General features: G+C 34.9%; 1 protein-coding gene across 12 annotated transcripts in view; it reads left to right on the top strand.

Moving 5' to 3' along the window:
- Positions 1-15,564, top strand: part of LCORL (ligand dependent nuclear receptor corepressor like) — a 161,355-nt gene that overhangs the window by 89,501 nt on the left and 56,290 nt on the right. For all 12 annotated transcript variants that reach the window (XM_045881414.2, XM_045881415.2, XM_064584320.1 and 9 more), the window contains one exon: positions 14,237-14,488. In XM_045881414.2, the coding sequence (XP_045737370.1) occupies positions 14,237-14,488 (252 nt within the window). The remainder of the gene's footprint in view (positions 1-14,236; positions 14,489-15,564) is intronic.

Genomic DNA, 15,564 nt, shown 5'->3' with positions numbered 1-15,564 from the left:
CCTCAACTCCCAAGTATATAATCAGCCACCCCCTCAACCCCGGTGCAGCAGCTCTTTCTGCCCACTGGTCCAGTCCCCATGCTTTAATAAAACCACCGTTTTGCACCAAGAATTCTTTCTTGGTTATCGGCTCCGGATATCCCCCCACCGAACCTCACCTATATTCTAAAACCCCATCAACTGATACTGGGACCAACTGATACTCCAAGGAGGCATATCACCTATGGTACTATTCCTGTAAAAAATGATTAATCTGAACCTGAATGATGAGGAATGTAACCCAAATTGTGTAACATGCTAGAAACTAAATGGCATGAAAGAAAAAACAAAAGAACTAAAGACACATGATAGTCAAATACAACATGTGATTCTTTATTGCATCCTGAGATTGGGGAGAAAAAAGGCTGTAAAGGACATAATTGGGAAAGTTGAGGGCATTATTGTTTGCATTAAATTTCTTGAAAGGGATAATGGCATTATAGTTATATATGGTAATGTTCTTTATTACCCAAGTATTTCAGGTTAAGAATTCATGACATCTGCAAATGCTTCACCCCTAAATAACTTGTGTATATGTAAAGCAAATGATACAAAATGTCAATGGTTGTTGAATCTATAGAGGTAAAATTTTGTGGAAGTACATTGTACTCTTCTTTAAATTTTTCTATAGATTGTAATGTTTAGAAGTAAAATACTTGGCAAAAAATAAAAGGCAAGGGCAAAAACTGTGTACCATAAATGGTTCTATAGGACTTTGCTTCCCTTTTTATTTTTCCTTATATCATCTGTACTGATAGGATTCTTGATATTAAATGATACCATTGTACATCAGAGTTCTTCTTGTTCTATAAAGTGCTAAACCGGTGTTAATTGTTGTTAATATAGCTATCAAACATGGAGAGAAGAGAAATGGGGATGGGAGAAGATTACAGAAATGCCACCATCATGACTTTTAAAACATTTTATTGGATTAATGACATAAATTCCACATTGATGATCTCATAATTGAGACAACCCAATCAGTATTCTTAGAATGATTTCAAGAGCCACTATTCCTCTTCGGTAAACAATGGCATTATATGCTAGCTATCAGTGTGGAAGAATACTAAACAAAGGTGTGAATACAAGGAAGTTGGAATCAGTCTGTTCCCAGTGATTCACGTCTCTCTTTATATGCAAAATATATTCATCTTTGCCCAAGACCTTCAAAAGTCTTACTGTTATTACAGTATTATCTCACAATACTAATTTAGTTCCAGGTGCAAACAAGGTTCTTTGGGTGCTGCTCTTTAAGCACAGCACTTCAAGTACAGTTCATCTTGATCTGTAGACCTTTAAAAGTAAAAAGACAAGCTACCTGCCACACACACCCCACATAGAGTGGTGGGACAGGCATAGGATAACCACTGTAAATACTCCTATTCAGAATTGGGGAAAGGGTGCACACAGAGGTCACTATTCATAGCAAATCTGAGATCCAGCTGGGCAAAGTTGAGATTTCTTTGATTAGATCTTAAGGTCTAAGAATAATTCCTTATGGCTCTTGGATCTGTCATGTTCTGCCGAGTTATCCCTCCTTTCTGTTTTTTTTTTAATTGAGATGTAATTCAGGTACTATGAAATTAACTTTTTAAAAAGTATACAGTTTAGTGGGTTTTAGTATACTCATGCACCAAGTTTTACAACCATCACTGCTATCTGATTCTAGAACATTTTCATCATCCTAAAAAAGAAACCCATTATCAGACTAGCACTCATTCCTCATCCTTTCCTATCCTCCCCCAGGATCTGGCAACCACTAAATCTATTCTCTGTCTCTGTTGCCTGTTTTAGACATTTCATATAAATGGAATCATACAATGTGCAGCCTTCATTTAGCATAATATTTTCAAAGTTCATCCTTATAGTATGTGTCACTTCTTCGTTCCTTTTTATGTATGTTGTATGTATCTATACATTCATCAGTTCATGTTCATTTGGGTTGTTTCTACTTTTTGTCTGTTATGAATAATGCTACCATGAACATTCATGCACTCATTTTTGCTTGGACATATGTTTTCAGTTTTGGGGGGTATATACCTTGGAGTGGAATTTGCTGGATCATGTGTTTACATTTTTGAAAAACTGCCATTGTGTTTTCCAAAGTGGCTACAGCATTTTGCATTCTCACCAGCAGTGTTTGAGGGTTCAGATTTCTTCATATCCTCATGAGCACTTTACCTGCATTTTTTATTATAATGTTCCTTTTGGGTATGAAATGATATCACCTTGTGGTTTTGATTTACATTTCCCTCATGAGCAATGATGTTAAGCATCTTTTTTCATGTGTTTATTGGCTATTAGTAACATTCTTTGGGAAAATATCTACTCAAATCATTTGCCATTTTTTATTTGGGGATTTGTTTTTTTATTGTTGATTTATAAGAAGAGTTCTTTATATACTGTGGACACTGGACTTTTATCAGACATGATCTGTAAATATTAACACCCATTGTGTGGACGGTCTTTTTGCTTTTGATAGTGTCCTTTGAAGTACAGAGGTTTTCAATTTTGATCAAATCCAATATATCTATTTTTTTCTTTTGTTGCTTGTGCTTTTGGTGTCATATATAAGGAATTGTTGCCTCAATCCAAGGTTATGAAGATTTATACATATGTTTTCTTCTAAAGTTTTTAAGGTTTAGCTCCTCTGTTTAGGTCTTTGATCCATTTTCAGTTAATTATTATATATTGTATGAGGTAGAGATCCAGCTTCATTTTGTATGTAAATATCCAGTTGTCCCCTTTGTTGAAAAGACTATTCTTTCCCCCATATCAAAAACAAATTGACTTCAAATGTAAGGGTTTATTTTTGGGCTCAGTTCTACTACATTCATCTATATGTCTAATTTTATGCCAGTAACACCTTGTCTTGATTATTGCACTTTATAGTAATTTTCAAAATCAGGACATGCTAACACTTCAATTTAGTTCTTCTTTTTCAAGATTTTTTTTTTTTTTTTTTTTGGCTTTTCTGGGTTCCTTGCATTTCCATATGAATTTTAGATCAACCTGCCAATTTCTACGAAAATGCTAGCTGGGATTTTGATGGGGATTGTGTTCAATCTCTTTGGGAAGTATTAACCGTCTTAATATTACATCTTGCCGTTCATGAACACAGGATGTATTTCTACTCATTTAGGTTGTTTTTAAGTTTCATCATTTTTAGCATACAAATGTCTACTTCCTTTGTTAACTTACTCCTGTGTTTTATTCTTTGTGGTCCTGTTGTAAATGGAATTATTTTCTTATGTCATTTTGGAATTTAGTGCCATTGTGTGTAGAAGTAAAATTGATATTTGTTTATTGATATGATTTTCTGTAGCCTTGCTAAACTTAATCATTAGCTCTAAAATTTTGTGTGTTTGGATTCCTTAGAAATTTCTATACATAAGATTGTTATGGGGGGCGCCTGGGTGGCTCAGTCGTTAAGCGTCTACCTTCGGCTCAGGTCATGATCCCAGGGTCCTGGGATCGAGCCCCGCATCGGGCTCCCTGCTCAGCGGGAGGCCTGCTTCTCCCTCTCCCACTCCTCCTGCTTGTGTTCCCTCTCTCACTGTGTCTCTCTCTGTCAAATAAATAAATAAAATCTTAAAAAAAAAAGATTGTTATGGATCACTATATTGTGCACATGAAACTAATATAACACTGTATGTCAACTGTAGTGGAATTAAAGTAAAAATTTTTTTAAAAGATTATGTTATGTACAAACAGAGCTTTACTTCTTTCTTTCCAATCTAAATGCCTTTATTTTTCTTGCCTAATTGCCCTACCTAGAACCTCTAGTGTATGTTGGATAGAAGTGGTGAGAGCATATATTCTAGTCTTGTTCCTGATCTTAGGTGGAAAGCTTTCTATCTTTCACCATTAAATGTGATGTTACTTGGAAATTTTTCATTGGCACCCTTTCTTAAATTGAGGTAGTTTTCTTCTATTCCTAACTTGTTCAGTGTTTTTAGCATGAAAGCTTAACTGGATTTTCTCAAGTACTTTTCTACATCTATGGAGATTTGGCTCTTATCTCTTATTAATGTTTTATTACAATGACTGATTCATTTTTATATGTTGAAATGACCTTGCATTCTTGGGATAAATTCTTGGTGTATAGTTCTTTTTATGTGTTGCTGGATTCTGTTTGATAGTATTTTATTTAGGATTTTTGTGTCTCTTCATAATGGATAGTTTTCATTTGGCGTGGTAGTTTTTTTTTTTATGTGATTTTCTTCTCTAGTTTGATATAAGGCTAATATTGTGTATAGAATGAATTGGGAAGTGTTCCTTCCTCATCTCTTTCTTAGAGTTTGTGATGGATTTGGCATTAATTTTTTTTTTTAAAGGTTTTATTTATTTATTTGACAGAGAGAGAGAGAGCGAGAGCAGGAACACAGAAGGGGGAGTGGGAGAGGGAGAAGCAGGCTTCCTGCAGAGCAGAGAGCCCGATGCAGGGCTCGATCCCAGGACTCTGGTATCATGACCTGAGCCGAAGGCAGACGCTTAACGACTGAGCCACTCAGGCGCCCCGGCATTAATTTTTTTAATGTCTAATATAATTCACTGGTAAATCTGTCCCTGGGCTTTCTTTGTGGCAAGTTTTTTAGTTATTATTTCAATGTTTTTATTTATTATAGATCTATTTACATTTTCTGTTACATCTTTGAGTCAGTTTGGTAGTTTGTCTTTCTAGAATTTAGTCATTTTATCTAGGATTGTAATTTTTTTTCTTTTTAAAAATTTTATTATTTTTTAATTCCAGTATAGTTAACATACAGTGTTACATGAATTAGGATATCTAATTTGTTCTTGTATAATTTTGTATAGTATTTTCTGATTCTGTTTTGTGTTTCTTTAAGGTTAGTGGTGATGTCTCTTCATTCCTGATTTTAGCAACTTAAATTTTCTCTAGTTTTTTTCTTGGTCAGTCTAGCTAAAGGTTTGAGAATTTGTTGATCTTTTCAAAGAACCAACTTTTAGTTTCATTGATCTTCTCTGTTGTTTTTCTATTCTATATTGTTTTCTGCTCCAACCTTTTATTTATTTCCTCCTTTTTGCTTGTTTTGGGTTTAGTTTTCAGTTCCTTTTCTCTCAAGGCAGGTTAATGGGTTGTTGGTTTGAATTTCTTTAAAATATATATATATGTGTTTACAGCTACAAATTGCCCCTAAGCACTGCTTTAACTGCATCTCATACCATTTGGTATGTTGTATTTTCCTTTTCATTAAACTTTCAGTATGTCCTAATGTTCTTTGTGACCCAATCTTTTACTCATTAGATGTTTAGGAATATGTTTTTTATTTTTATTTTTACATTTGTATATTTCCCATATTTCCTTTTGTTACTTGTTTTATTCCTTTGATTTTGGAGAACATACCTTTTATGTTTTTAATCTTTTAGTTTTGTGGCCTGACATGTGGTCTGTCTTAGAGAATTTCTACATGCATTTTTATTATTAACGTATAATGTATTATTGGTTTCAGGGGTACAGGTCTGTGATTCATCAGCCTTACATAATTCACAGCGCTCACCATAGCACATACCCTCCCCAATGTCCATCACCCAGCCACCCCATCCCTCCCACCCCCCACCACTCCAGCAATCCTCAGTTTGTTTCCTGAGATTAAGAGTCTCTTGTGGTTTGTCTCCCTCTGCGGTTTCTTCTTGTTTCATTTTTCCCTCCCTTCCCCTATGATCCTGTCTTGTTTCTCAAATTCCACATATGAGTGAGATCGTATGATAATTGTCTTTCTCTGATTGACTTATTTCACTTAGCATAATACCCTTTAGTTCCATCCACGTCGTTGCAAATGGCAAAATTTCATTTTTTGATGGCTGCATAATAATCCATTGTTTATATATACCACATTTTCTTTATCCATTCATCTGTCAATGGACATCTGGGCTCTTTCCATAGTTTGGCTATTGTGGACATTGCTGCTATAAACCTTGGGGTGCAGGTGCCCCTTTGGATTGCTACATTTGTATCTTTGGGGTAAATACCCAATAGTGCACTTGCTGGGTCATAGGGTTCTACATGAATTTAACAAAAATATGTATTCTGCTGTTCTGGGATGGAGTGCTGCATTATGTTTTTTAGATAGAGTTAATTTAGTGTTGTTGAAGTCTTCTATCTGTTGATCTTCTTTCTGGATTTTCTATCCATTATTGAAAGTGGTTTAGGGGTACCTGGGTGGCTCAGTCAGTTAAGTGTCTGACTCTTGATTTTGGCTCGGATCATGATCTTGGGGTCCTGGATTGAGCCCTGCGTAGGGCTCTGTGCTCAGTGTAGAGTCTAGTTGGGATTTTCTCTCTCCCTGTCCCACTCATGTGAGCTCTCTAAATAAATAAATAAAGTCTTTTTTTTTAAAGTGGTTTATTGAATAGTTTCCAGCTGTTAATATTGAATATTTTATTTCTCCTTTAATTCTGTTATTCATGTATTTTTGGGCTCTGTTCTTAGGTACATATATGTTTATAATTATTAAATCTTAAGAGATTGAACCTTTATTATTATAAAGTGACCTTCTCTGTTTTTATTGACAATTTTTGTCTTAGAATAGATTTTGCCTGATATTAGTAGAATCACCCCAGCTTCCTTTTGGTTATGTTTTCATAATGTCTTTTTTTCCCCTCATTCTGTTTCTTTCAACATATTTGGATCTTTGAATTTAAAGTGTCTCTTTTGAGGGAAGTACATAGCAATACAAGCCTTTCTCAAGAAACAAGAAAGGTCTCAAGTACACAATCTAACCTTACAAATAAGGAGCTGGAGAAAGAACAGCAAATAATAGATTTGATCTTTACAAAAAAATTTTCAAGTGTCTCTTTTGACATCATATTGTTGGGTTATTCTTTTTAATACATTTTACCAATCTCTGCCTTTCCATTTACATTTAATGTAATTACTGATGAGGTAGGATTTACATCTGTCATTTTACTATTTGTTTTCAATGTTTTTTTTTGTTTTATGTTTCCATTATTACTTTCTTTTGTGTTAGATATTTTCTGGTGTACCATTTTCAGTCCTTTTTTGTGTCTTTTACTCTGTTTTTTCAGGTATATTCTTAGTGGTTGTCCTGGAGATTACAGTTAACATCCTAATGGACAATAGTCTAGTTCAGATTAATACCAATTTAATTTCAGTAGTATAGAAAAACTTTGATCCTGTATGTCTCCATTTCATTTTCCCTCCTCTGTGCTGTTTTTATCTTCCATGTTACATCTTTATACATTGCCCACTGAGAGAGATTTGTAATTACTGCTTTATCACTTATCTTCTAAATTAGATAGGAAAAAAGTTACAAACAAAAAATACATTTATACTGTATTTTACCTATATAGTTACTGTACTGATGCTTGTTATTTCTTTGTGTGGATTTGAGTTACTGTCCAGTGTCCTTTTATTAAGTCAGGTCTGCTTGAAGCAAGTTTTCTGTTTTTGTTTATTTGAGAATATCTAAATTTCTCCTGTGTTTTCAAAGGATACTTTTGCTGAATATAAAATTCTTGGTTGACACTCTTTTTTCTTCAGTTCCTTGAATATGTCATCTCACTGCCTTCTGGCCTTTATGGGTTCTGGTGTGATATTGGCTGTTAATCTCATTGAGGATCTTGCATGTGATGAATTGAGTTTTTTTCCTTGCTGCTTTTAGGACTTGCTCTTTGTCTTTGGTTTCTGACCATTTCATTAGGATGCATCTAAATGTGGTTCTCTTTGAGTTTATCCTACTTGGAGTTTGTTGAGCTTCTTGGATATATAGATAATGGTTTTTCACCAAATTTGAGACATTGTCATTTCTTCAGTTATCCTTTGTGCTTCTTTCTCTCCTCTCCTTCTGGGACTGCCATTGTGAATGTTGGTACACTTGATGGTATTCCATTGATTTCTGAGACTCTGTTTATTTTTCTTTCTTTTTTTCTTTATTCCTCCCCTCCTGTGTGCTCCCGTCACCTACCTACGTACCTACCTTCCTTCCTTCCTTCCCTCCTTCCCCCCGCTCCTTCCTGCTCTCCCTTACTTCTTTTCTCCCTTTCCTCGGAATGGGTAATCTCAATGGGCCTATTTTCAAATTCACTGATTCTCTTTTCTGCCAGTTCAAATATATTGTTGTATCCATCCTAGTGAATTTTGTATTTTAATTAGTGTATTTTTCTCTAGAATTTCTAGCTGTTTCTTTTTAAAAACTTTGTTTTTTATTTGCTGAGATATTTTCCTGATACTTCCCTTTAATCCTTTATACATGGTTTTCTTTAGGTCTTTGAACATATTTAAAATGTCTGATTTAAAGTTTTTGTCTAGTAAGTTCAGTATCTGGGTTTCTTCAGAGACATTTTCTGTTGATTTAGTCTTCCTGTGTATGGGCCATACTTTCTTGGTTTTTTTGCATTTCTTGTAATGTTTTATTTAAAAACCCAGATATTTTAAATAATACAATGTGACACTGGTAGAAATCAGATTATCCCCCACCTCAGGTTTTGTTGCTATGTGTTGTTTGTTTGTTTAATGACTTTTCTGATCTAATTTTGTAAAGTCAGTATTCTTTGTATTGTGTGGCTATTAGCATCTCTGCTTAGTTAACTTAGTGGTCAGCTAATGATTGGACAGGGATATCTAGAACCATAACATTGTCAGTCTTTGCCTTGGGACAGGCTTCCTCAAAAGTAGGGAGGGAGGATGGGAATAAAGCAATTTAAAAGTATTTTTTTTCCTTTTTTTTTTATTATGTTATGTTAATCACCATACATTACATCATTAGTTTTTGATGTAGTGTTCCATGATTCATTGTTTGTGTATAACACCCAGTGCTCCATGCAAACTTCTCTCAGATGTTTTATCAGAATTCAACTCTCTTACTGAGAGTTAGCCAAGATTTGGTTAACTCCAGAGTTCTTTTGTTTAAAGGAATGATACCCCCCACACAAAAAAAATTAAAATTAAAAATCCACATGAGTCCCACAACGTTATCAAGAGAGTCAGATCTGGAGAAAACCATCATTTTTTTTGAAGCTGTTTTCCTGGCTGTTCCCCTGATTTGGTCTTAGCTCAACCTTTCTTAATTTTAGCCTCACTTGCTATATGTGTATCTGAAATTTTTCAAAATAATTAAGACCTAGTTTCTTTATGTTTAACAATTCTTCCTTTAGTCTATCTCCCTCCTTACATTTTATTGTAATTAGCAAGAAGAAACCAGAGGGCACTTTGCTTTGCTTAGAAATTTCCCTAATAGATCAACCAATTTATTAGGCACATTTTCTACCTTTGAAGTTACTGCAAACAGTGTTATAAAACTTTCTGCCCCTACAAAATAAGTATATTTTTTCCTCTGCTTTCCAGTAACATTTACCTCATTATCCTACATATCCTCACCCTACACATCTTATCAAAAACCATGAAGCTCCTATTAACAACTTCTTCAAGGTACTTTTTGGCTTACAATGTTAATTCTCTCCAAAGCCCACTGCCTGGTTCTAAAGCCAAACCTACATTTTAGACTTTTATTACAGCAACATCCCACTAACGTGTACCAAAATCTTATTACTATTTAGCAAATTATCCCCAAAATTTAGCAGTTTAGTTTTTTTAAACATTTTATTTATTTATTTGATAGAGACACAGCGAGAGAGGGAACACAAGCAGGGGCAGAGGGAGAGGGAAAAGCAGGCTCCCCACTGAGCAGGGGGAGTCTGATGCGGGGCTCAATCCCAGGACTCTGGGATCATGACCTGAGCCGAAGGCAGACGCTTAACGACTGAGCCACCCAGGTGCCCCAAAACTTAGCAGTTTAAAAAAACTATTATCTCATATTTTCTCTGAGCTGGGAATCTCAGAGTAGCATAGCTGGATGTTTGGCTGCTGTCAAGGGGTCAGCTAGGATTATAGTCATCTGGGATTTCATTGATCTGGAATATCTTCTTTCAAGGTCACTCACTGGTTGTTTGCAGGGGACTTCAGTTCCTCTCCTGAGCCTCCCCATAGAGCTAAGAGTATGGCTTCTTCCAGAGGGAGTGATAAGAGACAGAGATTGAAGGACGGAGTAGGAGATGGGGGAGGGAGGTGACAGCAAACACTAACATTCAAGAGTATCCAAGATAGAAATCACATTCTTCTAAACTTGATCTTGGAAGTGACAGACTTCTTTAGTATGCTGTAACTGACCCATATCACCACCGATGCAACACGGAAGGGGCTACACAACAGAATGAAGCCAGAAGGTTGGAATCGTTGAGGATTATCTTGAAACTGGCTATTACAAAAAGCTTGTTAAACTTCTGAATTAGTTAGGTTTGAAAAATTAAGAGATAGGGCAAAAAATAAGTTATTTCTGTCTTCTTGGGGATAGTAGACACTATTTCCATGTGGTAGCATTCTCTCTTCTAGCCAAATATTTATTACTTGCCTGACCTTTGGAAACATTAAAATTCCTGGTCTGTATCTCTAGTTAACTCGTTTACTTTTTTATAGTTATGACAGCTTGTACACATAATCTAGAAGGCTCTAGCTAATCAGCATTTTCTTTGTCTCTTTGGCTTTCTCTCTTTTTAATTAATTAAACATATACTTATTCCGTGCTCACTTCAGCAGCACATATACTAAAACATATACTTATTCCCCAATATAAAGGGCCAAAAACTGAGAACATGAAAAAAAAATATAGAGTAGCACAATGTATTCTGCTTTAAACTTAGCTCTAAACTTAACCCTAAAGTTATAGCCCCAGTATGTTTGTTCTTTTTTGGTAAATTTAATTATTTTGAATTTATAAGGTGTCATTAGTCAATAAATTATAGCACAGTTAAAATATCTAGAAGAAGTAAATCTGGTATCTCCTTTTAACACATAATACAAAGCAAAATTAGGTTTGGAAAAAGATGGAGAAGAATGTTCACAGAAGCCTTCAAAGATGCCTGGAGGTAATAATCAAGAAATTATATAAATTGGGAGTTTTTATGTACAACATGGAAATTTCTTGTTTTGGTAAGCCATGTCATTTAGGGTACATGTGCTAATAACACTATCTATTCTGGACCAAAAAGTATCAAATATACTTAAAAGTTAGGTCCTTCGTATTCTCCCAGTTAGCTAATAATTTTATATTAACCTAGTTAATATTTTTACTTATTTGGCATTTTGTGACTTAAATATAACTACTCAATCTACATCTTAATGGTAATGTTTACTAGACTGTTAAAATGCCAAGTACAGGAATTAAGTATTTTATCTATAATCTTACATAACCTTAAAATATCCTGTGAGTAGGCCCTGTTATGATTTTGAAGGTTCTGTTATCATTTCCAGTTTTATGAACAGAGAAACTAAAACCTGGAAGGGATATGTAACTACCCTAAGTTTGTAAGGATGGCTAAGATTCCAACCTATAGCTAAGTCCTTTTGTCCCCAGTATGTAAAAACAATAGTGCCTTTCTTCCCTCCCTGGTTCTAAAAGAAGAATAAGTGTGAAGGCTACAATGTTACATTTTTTCGGCCCCCAGTTTCTTCTCTCAGATGTTTTATCAGAATTCAAGATTTTTTTGTTTTGAAAGAGGTAATATAAGCATGTTTATTTTATAACATCTCCAAAACAACACCCTGTGATCAAATGTATTGATATTTCTGTAGGACTATAAATTCATTTCAGCCCAGATCACATTTTGCTACCAAATTTAGTGGTGGTCATGGTGGAAGTAGTTTGTTACCTTTCCTCACCTCCATATATTTATTACATGTTTTCAAACCATCTTGCATTTTAGAGTCATGTATCTATAATTGTAGATGTTAGTTGAGGAACTTGCCTTCAGATTTCTTAGACATGTGCTCCAGCTAATGTTGAACCCCAAAACTAAAGAGACTTACTCCTTCAGTCTCAGACAGCCCTGGATCAGAGCAGGCCTATTTACATAACACTGCTCTGCCTGGGTAAGAGTTGAGGTATTTTTTTTTCCTTTTTTTTTTTTTTTATTATGTTATGTTAATCACCATACATTACATCATTAGTTTTTGATGTAGTGTTCCATGATTCATTGTTTGCATATAACACCCAGTGCTCCATGCAGTACGTGCCCTCTTTAATACCCATCACCAGGCTAACCCATCCCCCCACCCCCCTCCCCTTTAGTACCCTCAGTTTGTTTCTCAGAGTCCATAGTCTCTCATGGTTCATCTCCCCCTCTGAGTTGAGGTATTTAAAGAGCAAAGAATTAGTATCTCTAGTTTCACTTCTAAGAGGAAGAGTTATGGAGCCTAATCACATCGCATAGTCATCCTTCCCAATTTACCTATAGTTCTGCCTCTGAAGGAGCAGAGTAAATAAAAGGATTAGAGTGAGGCCAAAAGTGTGTGTGTGTGAAAAAGCCAACACCACCCACTTTCCTCAATACCAAAACTCTTTATTACTATTATATACTATGTTTACAAGTTGTCCTTATTCTACACCTCTATTATATAAAATCATTCAATTGTTGTATCTCCTGTACAAGTTTCAAGTAGAAGTGTGTATCACTACTGACCTTCATTATAGTTGTAGCTGATCAACATGTTTTGGGGTCAAGGATTGATTAAGACCCTCAACAATGGGTATTGCTGTGTTTTATAGGAGAGTCTTAGTAGATGCATGCTGAAATGCTTAGGAGTGAAATGTCGTAATTGTACACTATACTTTCAGCGGTTCTGCAAATTAAAAAAAGTTTAAAAAGTGAATATGGAAGATACTAACAATTCTTGAATCTTGGTAGAGGCTGCCTATATCACTTTATTTTCTTTATTTTTTCTTTATGATTGAAATTTCTCAATATAAGTTGAGGAAAGGAAAATTTCTGATGATGACATTTGGGTTATATATGGAATACATATTTGACAGAATTGAACAATTTAATGGTAATAAATAATTATAAGAGTTTAGATGTTTTGTTGAATAGTTAATGCATGCACTTACTTTGTATATTAGGTTACAAATTGGGTAGTTAAATTTATGTTCACATTCTTTTTTTTTAATTAACATATAATGTATTATTTGTTTCGGGGGTACAAGTCTATGATTCACAATTCACAGCGCTCACCACGACACATACCCTCCCCAATGTCCATCACCCAGCCACCCCATCCCTACCACACTCCCCTCCCCTCTAGCAACCCTCAGTTTTTTTCTTGAGATTAAGAATCTCTTGCGGTTTGTCTCCCTCTCTGGTTTCGTCTTGTTTCATTTTTTCCTCTTTTCCCCAAGATCCTCTGCCTTGTTTCTCAAATTCTACATATGAGTGAGATCATATGATAATTGTCTTTTTCTGATTAACTTATTTCACTTAGCATAATACCCTCTAGTTCCGTCCACGTTGTTGCAAATGGCAAGATTTCATTTTTTGATGGCTGCATAATATTCCAGTGTGTGGATGTGTGTATATATTCCACATCTTCTTTATCCATTCATCTGTAGGTGGACATCTGGGCTCTTTCCATAGTTTGGCTATTGTGGATATTGCTACTATAAACATTGGGGTGCAGGTGTCCCTTTGGATCATTACATTTGTATCTTTGGGGTAAATACCCAGTAGTGCAATTGCTGGCTCATAGGGTAGCTCTATTTTCAACTCTTTGAGGAACCTCTATACTGTTTTCCAGAGTGGCTGCACCAGTTATGTTCACATTCTAAGTGTTTTAATATCTAGTAGAATACATTTGAATTAAAACCCTGAAAATAAGCTGTTCTTCTTCTATGTCTAATTGTTCATCTGTATTTAAGTTTAGGACTGAAAATGTTTGGTTTTTTTGTTGTCATTCGAGGATTTTATTTATTTGTTTATTTATTTATTTGAGAGAACACAGGTGCATGTGGTAGGGGGGCAAAAGGGGGAGGGAGCAGGAGAATCTCAAGCGGACTCCGCGTTTAGCAGGGAGCCCTTCTTGGGGATTCATCTCACGACCCTGAGATCATGACCTGAGCCAAAATCAAGAGTGGGATGCTCAACTGACTGAGCTACCCAGGTGCCTGGAAAATGTTTGTTTTTAAGAAATGATTAAATATGCCAAGTTTGGGTTGATATAATACTAATTAAATCTACAAGGTTTCTATTGCTAAGTCCTAGAAGTCATTAGCAATTGTGGACTGAACTGAAGACTTCTGAAACCATTAATTTTTAATAAAAATAAGTTTAAGTATTGGTATTTTCCATTTCTCTTTTTTAATGCCTATCATGTTTATTTCTTCCCTAGATCTTCCTCAGAACTGTGATCCTAACATTCCCTTAGTTGCTCAGGAATTAATGAAAAAGATGATACGTCAGTTTGCAATTGAGTATATTTCAAAAAGTGGTAAAATTCAAGAAAATAGAAATGGTTCAATTGGACCAAGTCTAATATGTAAAAGTATCCAAATGAATCAAGCAGAAAACTCCCTTCAGGAAGAACAGGAAGGCCCCTTAGACCTCACTGTGAATCGAATGCAAGAACAAAATACTCAGCAAGGTAAGATTTTGTGTGTGGTGCATGTGTGTGTGTGTGTGTGATTCATAATTTTATGTTTTAGTATTTAATATACATAAAGCCTTACATTCATAAAGAAAATTTATTTTAGAAGTAATATTACTTGCAATTAACCTATGTGATATGAACTAGAGAGAAGTGCTGAATTTTGTATTTGACTTTGTTTACAAAAGAGGACATTTGAGTTGCTCTTGGTCTCTTTTCACAATAAAATGTATGGTAAGAGAATCTTAACAAGCAGCTTAAAAGCAAAGAATACAAATAAAGAGCTGTATAAATTATTTTTAAAATGTATAGATGAGAACACTAAGCACTTGCTATTCAGTTTTTACACTTACCTGCACCCCAATGTTTACACTTAGGTGAAAAATAAAAAATAGATGTTTTTTTTTTTTCAATTATTTATGATGTAACTGAGGAAAAAGAAAAGTTAATATATGTGATAAATATAATCATGCAATTAAGTATATAGAGATACATTTTTCATAAGAAGTCTGAATGATGAAGGCTATGTTGGACTTATCTAACAGTTAATTGAAGAAGAGCCATGATTTACAGAGGAAAGGAAGGAAGGACCTTTTAAGTGCTTGTGGGGGGTGCCAAATATTGTTTGCCTGGAGAAGAGAGGACAGGTATCTTTTGTTCACACAGGTTAGGGATAGTGTTGTCAGTCCTTGGAGTCAGGTTTGATCACAGAGGGCAGTGTGTGTTTGGGCTCTAGAGTATCTAGTCAGTGTTTAAAGAAGATAGTCATTTCATTGTATAAAACAGATTAAAATTGAGAGTGGATGAAATATGGAATGATTTTCTCTTTTTGCCTCCCTAATTTTAGGTTGTGGGAGTTTACTTATGTAGAAAGATCTGAGAAATATTAAGATAATAATTAGACAGTTTATAAGCAGAAATGTCAAAGATGACTATGATATGAGGCTTGAGGAAAAAATATATCAACACAGAATTTTGGAAAGTAGAAGGCATAGGATTTTTAGAATTTTGCTTTTCCGTGTTTCATATCCTCTTAGAGCTCTTTGTCAAAGGCAGTTCAGTGTTCTAATGAG

The sequence above is a fragment of the Mirounga angustirostris genome, unplaced genomic scaffold (genome assembly GCF_029215605.1).
Source record: "Mirounga angustirostris isolate CCGP_5_RB_7025 unplaced genomic scaffold, mMirAng1.0.hap1 SCAF_2, whole genome shotgun sequence".
NCBI classification, from domain to species: domain Eukaryota; kingdom Metazoa; phylum Chordata; class Mammalia; order Carnivora; family Phocidae; genus Mirounga; species Mirounga angustirostris.
This window is presented reverse-complemented; position numbering and strand designations above follow the sequence as displayed.